At 40.5% G+C, this 16,318-nt stretch overlaps 1 protein-coding gene across 1 annotated transcript in view; it reads left to right on the top strand.

Annotated features, from left to right (window-relative positions):
* The window catches only part of EIF2B1 (eukaryotic translation initiation factor 2B subunit alpha), a 71,357-nt gene that overhangs the window by 37,747 nt on the left and 17,292 nt on the right, over nt 1-16,318 (top strand). The window contains exons 6-7 of the mRNA XM_053701817.1: nt 9,214-9,282; nt 9,364-9,439. Coding sequence (XP_053557792.1) covers nt 9,214-9,282; nt 9,364-9,439 — 145 coding nt within the window. The remainder of the gene's footprint in view (nt 1-9,213; nt 9,283-9,363; nt 9,440-16,318) is intronic.

Raw genomic sequence — 16,318 nt, 5'->3', positions numbered from 1 at the left:
TTAGCCAGTGTTAAAACAGCCCCCTCTACCTTAGGGACCGTCTGCCACGCCTCCCGCCTAGGGTCGTTTATGGGGAACATTTTCTTAAAGATAGGTGGGGGAGCAAAGGGTACACCAGGTCTCTCCCTCTCCCTAGTCACAATATCCGCCACCCTCTTTGGGATCGGAAATGCCTCAGTGTATACAGGGACCTCTAAATATCTGTCCATTTTACACAATTTTTCAGGGACCACCATGGGGTCACAATCATCCAGCGTAGCTAAAACCTCCTTAAGCAGGACGCGGAGGTGTTCCAGCTTAAATTTAAACGCTAAGGAATCTGAATCTGCCTGCTGAGAAACTTTTCCTGTGTCAGAAATTTCTCCCTCAGACAGCCCTTCCCTCACTGCTACCTCTGAGTTTTGTGAGGGTACTACAGATAAATTATCCAAAGCTTCAGATTGCTCATCCTCTGTATTTAAAACTGAGCTATTGCGCTTTCTTGGAAAAACTGGCAGTTTGGATAAAAATGCTGCAAGTTAATTATCCATTACTGCTGCTAATTGCTGTAAAGTAATAGGGGTAAATGCGCTAGAGGTACTAGGCATCGCTTGCGCGGGCGTAACTGGTGTAGACACATGGGGTGAGGAAGGAGGACTATCCTCATAGGATAGTCAAGGAATCATCTTGGGCAGCATTTTTAATTGTCACTGGATGATCCTTAAAATGCTTAGATGTTTTTGCACACTTTAAACATAAATGCAATGGGGGTACTGCCATGGCTTTTGAACATAAAGAACAAGGTCTATCTGAAGGTTCAGACATGTTTGACAGACTCAGACAACACTAAAATATTGAAAAAAATACTTTTTGAAAAAACTTTACTGTCTCTTTAAATATTAAAAAGGCACACACTTTTTTACCAAATCATCAAAAAACATCCGATCTTAATGAAATTTTCACCACATGATCCTAATGCCTTGAAATGATTGCACACAAGTTTTCAAATCGTTTAACCCCTTAATGCCCAAAGCGGAGCAAAATGAAGTAAATACCCGGTTTAACCCACTACAGTACTATGCCACAGTCTTTGCTGTGGCTAACCTTCCTTTAGGGTTAATTGCAGGTGTAAATTAAGCCTCCCTGAAGTCCTCCTGTACTCTAAAGGCTCTGCACATGAAGCTGCGTGGAGCTGTGTTGCAAATCAACTGCGCAATTGAGGCGCGAAAATGAGGCCCCCTCCTTCCTTCTCCAGAGTTATGGGGCCTTCCTGAGTCAGATTAGCTGTCTTATAATATGCCAGGCGTAAAAAAGTCCCCAAAAAGTGTTTTCAACGTTTAAAAACGCTTAAAAAATATGAGATTACCTTAATAAAGTAATCGATTTAGCCCATCACAGTGTCTGCCAGTATTAAATCCCTTAACTAAAGCCATCATTTTATACTGTGTCTCAGAAAATGGCTTACCTTCCCTCATGGGATATCTGTCAGTCTTCTAGCACTACCAGGTCTTGTTAGAAAAAATGACTGAACATACCTTAAGCAGTATAAGCCTGCAAACTGTTCCCCCCAACTGAAGTTCTCCTGTACTCAACAGTCCTGTGTGGGAACAGTCATGGATTTTAGTTACAACATGCTAAAATCTTTTTCCTCTCAGCAGAAATCTTCATCACTTTCTGCCTCAGAGTAAATAGTACAAACCGGCACTATTTTAAAATAACAAACTTTTGATTGAAGAAATAAAAACTACAAACCTAACACCACATACTCTTTACCCTCCCGTGGAGATGCTACTTGTTAGAGCGGCAAAGAGAATGACTGGGGGGGTGGAGCCTGAGGGGAGCTATATGTACAGCTTTGCTGTGTGCTCTCTTTGCCACTTCCTGTAGGGATTGAGAATATCCCACAAGTAAGGATGAAGCCGTGGACTGAATACACCAAGTAAGAGAAATACACATCCTTCAGGTCCATGTTCGATATGAACAGGCCCTTCTTGAACCAAAGGAGAATGGATACTACTTTGAAGGTCAAAACCTGAGAGAGCATGAGGAAATACCTAGATCTCGCTCCTATAGTGAAACAATCACTCCCAGAAATGAAGAACTTGAACCCAGTTCAAGGAAGGCTTCTCATCAAACACGGATTGCAGATACTCTAGAAGGAGAAATCTGCCTATGGAAGGAAATCTTAGAATGAACTAAAATTAGTTGCATACCAAGACCTGACAGACCTTGCAGAAAAAGGAAAAGTAAAACTTTCTATTAGTCTTACTATCTTGACACGTGGTAGAAAAAGAAAACCCTATTTTTTCCCCCTGAAGTCAAAGGATAATTCTGCCAGACCTGATCATCCTGGAAAGGAAAAAAACAGAAGCGAGGAATTGGAGCAAATCTAAAATATTTGAAGCTGCAAATGTAGAGCTATAAACCTACGCTGGACCAAAGCCACAGGTAGGTTTCTCTGCTGACCAAGAGATCAGCCACAATGCTTTAAAAGACATGCAGTTCTGAAAAAGTAATGAGAGGAGGACACAAAGGCCCCTGACTAAGATCGAGCTCTAAACTATGAGCCTTCAAGCTTGCTAACTACTAGGACACAACAGTCTCAGCAGGCTAGCCCAGCAAGTCTAGAATGACAAAGCATTGCTCTAAAAGAACAATTAAACCCCGTAAAGAGCTAGCTACCCTCCATAAGGGTCAAGGCTCTCTGGCCCCAGAAGAAAAGCTTCTACGAAATGCACCATGCATTTAAATGGAGACAGCCAACGAAAAATCCTTTAAAGGATGGGACCGGTGGAATTTCCATAGCACGTCAAGAAACACTTACCCTTAGAAAGGAAAAACATAGAGACTAATAAAGTTACAAAACCTCCAAGGGTTGACAACGACAGGAGTATCGGTGTCGTCCAGGCAGCTAAAACCTCCTTTAACAATACACAAGGTGTGCAAGCGTATATCTGAAGTAGTCCACTCCAGCATCAGATGAAGGAATTTTACTGTCCGAATCTGAGATTCACCATCAGGAACCACCAGCGGATCCTCCTCACCAGCCTAGGAGAAGGGGCGATCTGAGCAACAGAGCAGAAACCTTACTATCTGAAAATATAAATGTCATCTTGCATTTTCCCTGTATGTAAGGAAAAACTGACAAAGTTGCAGATACCCAAAAGATACCTGAACCACATGTCTGTAAGCAAATACACTCCTCCAGGAGATTGAGGAACCACAGGGAACTGCATGTGACGCCATAGAGGCATGGGACAATTAGGTGAGAGCTGTGGCATTGCCTAAACAGCCTCATCCTGGGAGACATAATGGCTGAGAAAAAAAAAAAAATTACTTTAATTCTCCAAAAGTAACCAAAAAGTTAAATAAACTATTACGAATCCCAAAGGAAAACAGAAACATGTATACAGGAACAAGCCACTGTTCCAAAATTAAGCAAAATATCCCCAAGTCACTATATGGACCCTAATCAGTACTGGGTCAAAATACCATACTCAGATTATTACCACTAAACTCCAGAGGCAATAAACATATGTAAAACTTTCCAGTGCAAAATAAACAGCACCCCGAAGGAATACAGTCAACGGTTCCACATAAAAACGTTACCATATCATAATACTGTATATAGACCCTTCTATTATGATTTGCACTGTCAATTTAAATCTTGAAAGTTAGTAAAAATTCAATAGCAGAAAGAGATAAGATACACATACACTCTTGTCATCTTATAGAGGATTAAAATTATATATTTATTTAAAGAACAATTTTAATATAAGGGAGTAATGTTTCAAACCGTAGCCCTTGAAAAAGAATCATTAACTGAAATACCAGGCACATTGTTGTCAGCCCTGAAAACTGCCCTCCCGGTCTGCAGATATCACTGAACAGCGACCTTTAATTAGGGGACCTGAACCGGATGGATAATGAGCACCCATCTGTCACCATGTCCGAGGACAAAAAGGAGACTATTACGAAGAAGCCACAAAATGGCACCTCTTCGCAAAGAAATGAAGCGCGCACTAAATATTGCACTTCATTCTGCCGATAGTCCTACAGTTAGATAAGTAACGGTAGCAAAAAAAAAAAATATAAGCTACCAAAATTCTCCCTGACATCTCCTCACATAACTAAAGCGTCCAAGTAACTATTAATGTAGGGGAAACACTCTGCTGTTCACATGTCCGATGAGAATGAAAGGTCTGAGAGGCTGTTTAACAAGATGCAGTCCCTAACATTACTTCATACAAAATCTGTGATTCAATTTGAGCCAGGATGCAGAGTCCTATATAAAATACAGAGGACTCTTAACCCCTTCAGTGCCAGCCTCCACCCAGAAGACCAAAAGGCACTTGCCTGTATATCCAGCTGTCCGGCAGGAGGACAGATCACCCGGCATGAGAGGATGCCGCTCCTCACAAAGACCTGTGAAACAAAGAAAGACAGCGTAAACTTACTCAGGCTTTCTATACCAGGGCAGCAACATGTTAGGAAAACGCAGCAAGGTCTACCTAGCAAGTTCCTACCTGTGCTTTAAAGCCACCACTGCCCTACTGAAGAGACTAACGTGGAGTACGGCTAGACCCAGACCATGATGGAAGCTCAGAGCAATCCTGGCCTCAAAACAAAAAAATCTTGATAGAAGAATCCTATATTAGACACCTAATTACTTCACCTATTCCTTGCACGATAGGCAAAGAAAATGACTGGAGGATTGTGGGTAGGAAGTGATATTTATCAGCTTTGCTGTGGTGCTCTTTGCCGCCTCCTGCTGGCCAGGAGTGATATTCCCAACAGTAATTGATGATAATCCGTGGTCACATTAGAAAGAAAAAGTAATTTAGTTTTCAACACAAAATGCCAACAGCTTCATTAGTTTGATTTTTTTTTTACAAATTAACAAGTGCCTGAGCAGTTTCCTTGTAGAGTAGATAAGACTACATTTTTATTACAAGACTGAAAAAACAGCTGTAGCCTTGCATGTGTTTCAAAGTATTATGTCAGATGAAACAAACATTAAACGCTAAATACATTTCATGCATCTCCTTTTTATGGGTTCTGCCATTTTAGAACCTAGGTTTCACCGCAGGTATCTAAAGGAAAGTTGCTGCACATGTGTGAACACATTATCACTGGAATGCAGCGATGGCTAGATTTCACATGTGGCAGGGAATAACCTGAATACTATGCTTAACATTTATTTAGTCTTTAATGTCCCTTTTTAAGAACATATTTTTTTTAATAACTTCATTTATAGTAATAAAGATCCAGTACATACACAACAAATTAGAGTAGAAAAATACAAGTGCTTTGTTATTTCCACATAGTTGGCATTACAATAGATGCAATCCAATAGAGATACAGTTGGTTCAAAAGTTGGTCATGTAAGGGTTAGGATCCATTTTCCAGTTTTTTATGTTAAATGCTAACAGTATTAAACAAAGGAAGACAAAAAAAAAATAATAAAAAAAATAAATACTAGAACAAAAACCTTAAACAAAAATTTAACACTTAACCAAAGTGCCTCCACAGACCAGTGCCAATGAAAAAAAAGACGGGGTGGGGGGGGAGGGGATAGAAACCCAACCCATATTATAATTGTTTTACAATGGGGCATAGTTAACTCTGGCAATCAGAGAGACACCAGTTGCCTTTTAAGATTCTCGTTTAGTATATAAAGACTATTCCTAAATGGGTAGATGTCTCTATCCCTAACAATGGCTGGTAAATATAATAGATAAGCATCCCATTTATAAAGAAATATTTGGATTCTCTTTTCCGGGTCCCCCTTTGTATCTGCTTGCTCAACTAACATCTGGATGTGTACATTTCAAATTAATTTTTGAAAAGGGGGTGTTTTATTATTTGCCCATCCTGCAAAGATTAGTTGTTTTGCCAACATAAGGACTGTAGTTATGAAGAAGTCATATTTAAATGCCCTGTTACTAAGAATATCACATGGTGCGCTGACAGGCACACCTGCTCTTTTGTTAATTTTGTCAGCCAATAAGATTCTATGCCAGAATTTTTTCAATTTGGGACAGTCCCATAACAAATGGGTCCAATCCGGAGAATTAAAGCTGCATTTAGTACAAGTGTTTTTAGCCCCTGGTACCAATTTAGAGCGAAGACCAGGAGTGATATAGGCTTGTTGTAAGAATGTCTTATGGGATTCTCTTAATTTTGCAGAAATTGCAACTGTGTGTACCTTTTTAAAACTAGCACTGATAAGATCGATATCTACCGATAAGTCTCTATGGTCCAGCCACTTTGATAAAATTTTCTGCACAGCAGACTCCTCAAAGTGTTGGAGAATAAGCTCATATGTATTTGAAATTTTATAAGATCCCTGCCTTCCTAATGTACATAGCTTATCAAGGTTATTGGGTTCCTTGAACATCAGGCTATCAGCTTATTTATATAGTGTCTACACTGAAAGTATGCAAATCTATGTGTGTTCGAGAGACCATACAGGTTTTGCAGTTCCTGAAAGGATGTGATTTCTAGAGTTAAAGAGTTGGTTAAGTTTGGTGAGTTGTCTCTGTTGCTATAGTCTAAATACTTCTGTTGTGTATCCAGGTAAAAATTGTAAGTTATCAGAGGGTTTAGGAACAAAGACAGAAAATATAATTTATCTTTCTTTAGGAATTTATTTTCTCCTTAGATAGCTTGTCAAAAAAGATATGTCTTAATACATGGGTACTCTATAGGAGCAGTGCTTAAGCATAAAATACAAATTACTCAAAAGACATAAGACACACGAATGTGAGTTATGTCAGAAAGGGTATGCTTCTATACACTGTAACACACGTGTGAGATTAAAGTTGAATTATAAAATATACCTTTTATTAATTATAATTAAAAAGACAGCAATATTTTTATGTTTTGCTGTTCTCACATAGAGTTAAAAACACATCTCCTTTACATCCATATTCATGGTTTGTGAATTTACCAGTTGGATATAACTATGAGAGCTATAGGTTTATATGGGATATTTAGTTGGTTGTAATTGTTTGCTCTGGTACAATTTGTAGCCTTATATTTGGCTTGTCAGAAAGTTAAATGTTTCAACTAAATATATTTTTTAGCAGGTTTGGTATTCCTGTGTATTACCACCTACAGTTCTGATGTATTAGTCTTCAACAAAGGATAGCCTTATAGTGACTTTGAATGTTGTTATAACTTTTGTGGTTATCAAAGTGAATGGTATTGTCTATACCCTTATACTTAGGTATGCGCTTTATGTGGTGTTTGTGCACTTTATTCAGAGCAGCATATTTTTTAACTTCTTATCAAGTTAGAAACTGATGTATTTTAAGTATCTCTAATTTGCGCTATTTCATAGCTTAATATTAGATTTTTCAGTGATTAATGCTTAGATTAGAGAATAGAGCTTTTAATATATCATAGGTCAGGATTGTATCACAATACCTCTTAATTGTAACAAGTTGCTTTATTAATCCAACATGTACTTATTTACATTGAGACTCTATGTGCTCCGGTTTCACTAAATAAAGTAAATGCAGCACTGCTGATATTGATGACAGCAGAATCCTCAAAGTGTTGGAGAATAAGGTCATATGTATTTGAAATTTTATAAGATCCAAGCTTTGCTAATGTACATAGCTTATCAAGGTTAGTGGGTTCCTTGAACATCAGGCTATCAGCTTATTTATATAGTGTCTACACTGAAAGTATGCAAATCTATGGGTGTTCGAGAGACCATACAGGTTTTGCAGTTCCTGAAAGGATGTGATTTCTAGAGTTAAAGAGTTGGTTAAGTTTGGTGAGTTGTCTCTGTTGCTATAGTCTAAATACTTCTGTTGTGTATCCAGGTAAAAATTGTAAGTTGCCTTGGATTGGTAGGTATTTGCTTACTGATTTCTGCAGCCCCCACAGTCTACTTATCTTGGCCCAGGCCCTTAGAGAGTCTTTGGACAAGATATGGTTTTGTATATATGTAGGTAATGAAGTAATGTCTGCATGAGGTAGAAATGCTAGGTGTATTGGTTTAGTGATGCAGGCTTCCAGAACAGGAACAGTAAAATGATTGTTTCCTACTAGCCAGTCTAATGCTAATTTTGTCAGTGTGGCCCAATTATACCATGAGATGTTAGGGAGGCGAAGCCCACCCTTACACACTGGCATTGATAAGTACATTTTTCCTATCCTATGTTTTTTTTTCCCCCTCCATATGAACTGTCCAAGAGAGACTTGTAGTGAATTGGCATCTTGCCGAGTAAGAAGAAGTGGCAACATCTGTAAAGGAGCTTGGGCAAAGCCACCATCTTAAAGAAGTGAACCCTAACCAAGAGTGAAAGGGGTAATTTCACCCAACCCGAGCGTATACGTTTTATATTCGTAACAGTTCCACTACGATTGAGATTATATAGTTTGTTGGGGTTCACATGTATTTGTATACCTAGATATTTAAACAAACCATAAGTGATTTTGAGTCCCGTATCTAGCAATGTGGTATTTTGTGAGTTCTGCAACCAGGTAACTTCCGATTTGTCAATATTAATTTCCGAAAATATAGTCCGAAAAGGTGCCGAAACTGCTAATTATTTCTAAGAGTATTTGTAGTTTGACATTGGGATTACCCACGAATAGCAACAGGTCATCTGCGTATAAGGATAGATGCTGTTGGTGTCCAAATAGGTCTAGTCCTTTGCAGTGTTGCCTAATATAGCATGCCAGAGGTTCTATGGTTAAGTTAAACAACAGAGAGGAAAGAGGACAACCTTGCCTGGTTCCCCTCTGCAGTTCGAACAACACTTTTTTTAATGCTTAAAAGATATTTAGAATGTTTAAAGCATATTGTTTAAATACAAGATAGAACATTTGTGCTTTCCATGACACTTGCAGGAAGATTGAATGTCAAATAGCACCAATACTTAGAGAGAGTATGCTCTTTATATGAAAATATTGGAGGGTGAACTCCATGTATTTATATGACATAACAAGCTTTGACTGAGCACGTAGGTATAAAGAGGATTGTGTAATCCAGCTTTGACCAAGAATGATTTAATCAGGCCAGGATTCCATCTAAGTGATTAAAGTGAGGTGGTTATAGTTTCTGTACCTGGCCTTATGGAGGCTGAAAACAGGTGTTTGCACAAGTGACCAAGGCTCAGCATACGCTCGTTATAAATATCCATATTTATAGTGTATGTTTCCATATGGATATTATCAAGTTAGATTACCTCACTGTTATATTTCCACTCCCTTTAGGAAGAAAACAGCAGAAGCACTGAAAAACCTTAATGTCCCAGTCACTGTGATCCTGGACTCTGCAGTTGGGTGAGTGCAAGATGTTTTAATTTTACCAGCTAAGCCTAGTAATCCTGATGAGCTTACACTTTTATTTTCTCCTTTACACAGTTACATAATGGAAAAAGTAGACCTGGTTATTGTTGGAGCAGAAGGAGTGGTGGAGAGTGGAGGGATTATTAACAAGGTAAATTTTTGGAGGTTTATAAATTCAAAATGTGTCCCAGAGGACAAAATATTTACACAATAACCCCAAAAATGTATAGAAATACCTAGATTGTGAGTCCCCACAGGAACAAAATCATCAGCATTTTAAAAGTAGCAATAATAAAATCTGTAATGTGCAAGGGTATAATATAATTTTGGACTATTGCTTAAACATAACTATGGAGGCGAATATCTATTTTTCTCTCTGACCCTCATTTTATATGATTTTTAAATTACGATTTTAATTGTGCACTTTTGTAATGTATACAACTCCTTCACATAAAATGCAGTATACGCCTCTTAGCGAGACAACTGTTTCAGGATAAAAAGTGGCTTTAAAGAATTCCACCAGGGAAATAGAAGTACTGGTGAGCATTCTTAAATAATCTCGCCAGCCCATAAACCTTTAATCTATGTGTTTAACTCCTTTTGTAAAGGTTAAAGCCAGCTGCAAAGCACTACTGATCCAGAGCTGAATACAGCTACTGAACCCATCGGGGGCTGTATATTTGCAGACACCAATCTCCAGCTCTGTGCATTTACCCCCCCCCCTTTTTCTCTCTTCCTCCCTCCACTTTGACCATTTTTAGATTTCATCAAATTACTCATCTTTAGATATAAATACTTCATATAATGAAGGATTCAGTTTATATTTTTATGGTGAGAGATAATCGCTTCGTTGTATTATTTTTTTTAAGTGAATTTGAGTGGTTTGAAAAATGTTTATGTAGATAGAACTATTATTCAGTGATAATTGTAATATATTTTACAATTTGGTATGTTGAAAGTAATTTGAGGAATTAATCCCAGCCATAGCTGACTGTGGGCTAGATTACAAGTGGAGCGCTATAAATAACTAGCCATTACAACAAGTGGTTGGTTATTGCTACCGTGAGCTCACAGGGGCAAATAGCGTTCCAAAAGTTAACAAAAGCGCGCACATATAAACACAAATATATAGGGGCGGAGCCTGCAGCTGAACTAGCAAGACGTGCAGAGACAGAGCTCTGCTTTTAAAACAGTATACTTTGGCCTTTTCCACCAGCTAAGTGCAGCGAAACTGCCCACAAACCACCTAGGACAATTTGTGTGGCTACCTGGAGTTGCCCCTTGTCTGTTTTTTCGGGCGTTTTAAAGTGCAAATTTAGGCCGCCTGGGAGTACCGGAACGTTTCATAGGAAAGACCGCGGCTGCAGCCTACACCGGCACTCAATATTGGGCCTACACTTGCAAAAATTCTCCCGGTGCCAGCAAACCCTCTGACCAACCCTCCGGATCAACAATCACCCTAAGGGTGAGGGAAAATACTGATGGACAACCTTTTTTCAGAAGCTTAGCAGACACAGTGACCTCAACAACATCCCACGTGGCAGCGTGTGAGTAGAAAGTTGCTAGCCTCTGATATAAGTGATATACAACCTGTGATTCTGCTAACAACACAGTATATTGTCCCTTTCTGAGCCATAGGCTATAGAAACTAGCTCACAAGGACTTTTATATATCAGTATATACCATTGCCCCACATGCGTTCTCCCTATGTGGGTGCTCCTTCAATAATATATAAGCTGAAGGTACTGTCTCATATGCAATAGTTGGATTGGTATTTACCGTGTTTCTTCCCTTTTAATTATGAACCAGGGAGATTTGTGATAAAAATTTGGATTGGTATTTACCGTATATTGCACACAGCTTTAGTTTTTTATGCTGCTTTCCTGGATGGTGGTGCTATCTAACTGTACCCTGTGAGAAGATTATTAACAACAAATAATTTTCAACACCTGCCTGCTGAGTGAGTGAGCTCTATGTCATAGGTATACACTCCTTCTGGACAGTCTACACATTTCCTAAGCAGGGCTAAAAGGCCCTTATAGACTCAATTATGTAAACCTGCAGGCAGTCTGGCGACAGGGGGAAATAGTTAAGGGGGCTCTGTCCCTCTTCCTTTCTACTATGCCCTAAACTTCCATATCTGACAACTACTTTTCTCCTAGGTCTCGGTTCACCTATAATTGTGCACACTTCATACTGCCTGAGCGGGAATAAGCCGCAAGCATTTTCTTATCATGCCACTGGGCTCTAGGAGAAAGACTGTAAACCAAGCTGAATACAAAAAGTCCATGTCTGACCATTTTAAACCTAATTCTCAGGTGGATAGACAGCTAAGTTCAGAGTCTCTGAATATTCCTCCATCCACTGAAAGTGAGTTATTTGACCAGTACTCTCAGACAACTGGAGAACTTCCATCCACTATGGCGACTGAAATTGTTAACACAATTACTCAAAAAAATCACTAACTTGCAAGACTCTCTCACTAAAACTTTCAAAAGTTCCATAGCAGACCTACGAAAGGATATAGGCACAATCAGCGAGAGGGTTGAGGCCTTAGAGCAAAAACAGGAAGATCTGGCGGTAGAACAGGCACATCTTTCCAACCATTCACATGCACTGGTTGATATGCTTGACACAGTAGAAGCAAAGATGGCAAACATCGAAGACCGTTCCCGCCGCAACAATCTCAGATTCCGGGGGATCCCCGAGGAAATCCCTGCTGCCGACCTGGAGTCTTTCCTAGCCGAATTTTGTGGCCACCTCAAATCGCCACAACTGCCTAATGAAAATTTGCTTGACAGAGTTCACAGGCTACCTAGAGGACGAAATATTCCATCCGAAAAGCCCAGGGATGTGATAGCCCGCTTTCACTTTTTCACATACAAAGAGCAGATCGCCAAGGCGATGTTTTTCAACCCTGTTTTACCAGAAAAATTCCGGGACATTCAAGTCTTTCCAGACCTCTCTCAGTTTACTAGCCAAAAGAGAGCCACATTCAGAGAGGTCACTAAAATTCTCCGACAGCAGGGAATTAAATACAGATGGGGGTACCCTACGAAGCTCCTCATCCACAAAGATAATCACCTTTTGGCAGCTAACACCCCAGATAGAGCCCGTCAATATCTTAAAGAATGGGATCTTCTCCATATACCAGGGCCTAGGGGCCATCCTTCACCTCCAAGGGAAAAGCCTCCTGCAACTCCAATAGCTGCTCCACTGAAAACTCAGTCTACACTTATTAGGCCTGCTTCAGAGTGGCAGCCTTTACCACAAAGATCACCCACGCATAAGTCACAGTCTTTTGCCTCCAGTTTGCCTTCAGACACTGCTTCATCCTCTACGGCTGGTTTGCTCCGGTCGGATTCTCCTGCTCCAGATTCTGAGTGACTGATTAACCCAGGACGATAAGTATCTTAGTTTGAAAAGGGGGGACTGTATTTCATGTAATGGCTTGGATCCATGTTTATTCTTTCTAGCAAGGTGGCTCGTAATTCCATAGACTGCTTATCTTTGGACATAAAAAATCCCTCTGGTCTTATACCTTGGGAACCTGTCTAGTCTCTCACCAGTCCGTGGACACTAATGACACAAGGTCCACCAGGCTGTGGGGAGGGAATGATATGGGGGAAAGGAATGTATTGAGAGATGTATAAGTCCTACTATTTGTGATATGATGTGCCTTACTTCCTAATTTAAATGCCAAGGTTTGAATTTAAAGTTGACATGCTCGTGTATGTTTTTTTTTTTTTTTCCCCTCCCCATTATTGATGCATAGACCATATGTCAATGTTTCTTCACCAGGTGCTACACACGTAGTATACACCAATGCTCCACCGTTAAATTTTTTTTGTCACATTCTAATGTGGGTGAGATCATGCATTGGTAATTAAAGCAGATAGTGATCTGGGGAGAGTCCTCCACTTCCCCCCCCCCCTTTTTTTTTCTCATGGGAGGGGGTTATATATCGGGTAGTAATGCATTTGCTTGTATATGTTTATGCCCTTAAGTAGGTTTTATAGCTATATGTTTTATCTGTCTATTCTACTGTACACTAACTAGCAATTGATTATCTTTGACCTATGGCCTCTAGTCCACCCGGACATATGCTAAATCAATGATACCTATTAGGAGACTCACGGGTGAGGTGTCATAGAGTATTACAACCTCAGTCATGTATTTATATATATATATATATATATATATATATATATATATATATATATATATATATATAGACATCATTGTATATATTTATAAGTCCATTCCCCTTAGTCTAAAATTCCTTGGCCTAGATTTTTATCATCCCACTAAACCGCCACATCCACCACGGCAAGCCCTCCAGGTTTCTCAGCCATAACTATGGGTCCAAGCCCACTCCTTTTATATTGATTTCCCCCCCTTACTCTTAACCTTACAAGCTAATATCTTTCTATTTTTTAGTAATGTTTTTGTCAGGAAGTTTTAAAATAAATATATGTTAAGTACCCCGTAGCTGCGGGCTACCACGATTATTTACTTAAAACTTAAATAACCCAATCCAACGGGTTTCTGCCCCCCCCCCCCCCCCCAGAATTGTAGTTTACATTGTAAACACGTGAACACAGATTCTAAATTCCTACCTTGTTTCCTTCCACTATATGATAGTGCCCAGACTTGGTTTTATACTTGGTGAGTACTCCACTTGCTGATCCCTCACTCTCTGAAGGGGTTTAGCTCTTGGGTAACACATCTTCCTCTGTACTCTAGTATTTTACCTCTCTTTGCCCTTTTTTCTCTTACCTCACCTCCCCTCCTTGAGGTCTCTTTCCCCCCCCCCCTTTTTTTTTTTTCTCTCCCCTCCCTGTGCCTTGCAAAATAGGAGAATGCATACTATGGCGCTAACCTTCCTCACTTTGAGCGTGAAGGGTCTGAATTCCCCCAATAAGCGCAGTCTGTTAAGAAACTTCCTTAAATCACGTAATCCAGATGTAGTCTATCTGCAAGAGACCCATTGGTCGACCACACACATGCCTACACTTAAGTTCTCGGATTACTCTGAAATATTCCACTCTACTTACAAAGACAAAACGAGAGGTGTCTCTATCCTAATTAATAAAAGGGTGTCGTTCCATTTGGTTCATGCAGAAAGAGATGAGGAGGGCCGCTTCCTTATCTTAATAGGAAAACTTAATGAACAATTGTTCACTCTTGTTAATGTATACAGTCCTAACCAAAGACAGGTCTCCTTCTTAAAAAGGACTCTTCTCCTAGTCGATAGACTGAAACAGGGCACCCTGGTCTTGGGGGGCGATTTTAACCTTGTCTGGGATCCTCTCCTAGACAAGAAAATCCCTTCTAATAAACGGATTGACTCTTATACCACTTCGGTGGCTCCAAAGTTTCAACACTTGATTGCCCAGCACTCTTTTTGACGTAGGGCTGGCACATCATCCCGATGCGAAAGATTTTACATATTTTTCAGCCTCTCATAGGTCCTACTCCAGGCTTGATTATTTTTTTGTTGATTCATGGACGTTGAACTCTATCAACGAGGCGCGTATTCACTATTGTACTTGGTCAGACCACGATGCCGTTGCATTCCAGGTGTATGGCCCGAGGGCGTCTATAGATAGGCCTCATTGGAGGTTTCCGCGGTTCTTGTGGAAGGATACTTCCTTCCTACTAGGGCTCGAGGATGAAATCATTAAGTTCCTACATGACAACCGAGAGGGACAAACATCCCATCAGATTCGATTTGCGGCCTTGAAAGCTTATCTACGGGGTTTCTGTATTACTAAGGTGGCAGAATTACGTCGTTCGAGGGGGGCTCCCTTGGGAAAGCTCCACTGTGACCTTCGAGTGGCGGAAACTTTGAATAGACAAAACCCCACTCAGGCTCTCTCCACTGAGGTACAGAGACTGAGAAGCCTGATCAAGGAGCTGGAATTACAGAGAATCCAAAATGCCTTTTCAGTTTTCAAACAACTCCTTTACCACAAAAGTAATAGGGCGGATTCACTTCTGGCCGGTAAATTAAGAAAACGAACGGCTACAGCAAGAATACCTTATATCACACAGGACGGTAAGAGAGTTTATGCCCCAGCTGCCATTGGATCAGCCTTTGCTATGTTCTATGACAAATTATATAACATAGCTAAAAGTGAGCATCCTCGATCCGCCTCGATCACGGAAATTGGTGATTTCCTTCGGGGTCTCGGTCTCCCGGCGCTTTCGGAGGAGGACGGAGAGTCTCTCCTGACACCGTTTACAGATAGAGAAATCTCACTACTTCTTAAAAATCTGAAAAATAACAAGGCCCCGGGACCAGACGGTTTCCCTGGTGCTTTCTATAAGAGATTTTCGAAATTACTGACCCCGGTGCTAGGACAACTTTTTAACGAAATTAAATCAGATGGCCAAATATTGAGAGAGAACCTTGAGGCGTCCATCGTCGCTATTCCTAAACCGAACAAAGACGTGACGCTATGCAGTAGTTATCGTCCGATTTCGTTAATCAATGTTGATACGAAACTCTATTCGAAACTCCTTGCGGACAGGCTAGTTAATCTACTACCCACCCTTATACAGTCGGACCAGGTCGGCTTTACTAAAGGCCGTCAGGGGCCAGACAACACGAGACGCTTAATTACGATATTCTCAGACGCCCGTAGGAATGGTACCCCACTGGTGGCCCTGTCCCTGGATGCTGAGAAAGCTTTCGACAGGGTACGGTGGGAATAATTATGGGAGGTTCTCAGAGTGTTCAACTTCCCCCCCCCCCAAATTATTTTAGCCATTCAGGCCCTCTATACTTCCCCCCACGCCCGTATCAGGGGCCCAGGGTTTTGTTCGCTGGTAATAAATATTTCCAATGGCACCAGACAGGGGTGCCCCCTCTCTCCTTTAATCTTTTCCCTGGTGATGGAACCCTTTGCCCAAGCAATACGTTTGTCAGATGAAATTACTTGAGTTCCATACCCGTCACGCGAAGAGAGGATCGCCCTCTTTGCGGATGACGTGACCCTCCTATTGACTAATCCGGAGTCTTCGA

Source organism: Bombina bombina, chromosome 2 (assembly GCF_027579735.1).
Source record: "Bombina bombina isolate aBomBom1 chromosome 2, aBomBom1.pri, whole genome shotgun sequence".
Lineage (NCBI taxonomy): Eukaryota > Metazoa > Chordata > Amphibia > Anura > Bombinatoridae > Bombina > Bombina bombina.
The sequence above is the reverse complement of the archived record's forward strand: the minus strand, read 5'-3'. Positions and strand labels throughout refer to the sequence as shown.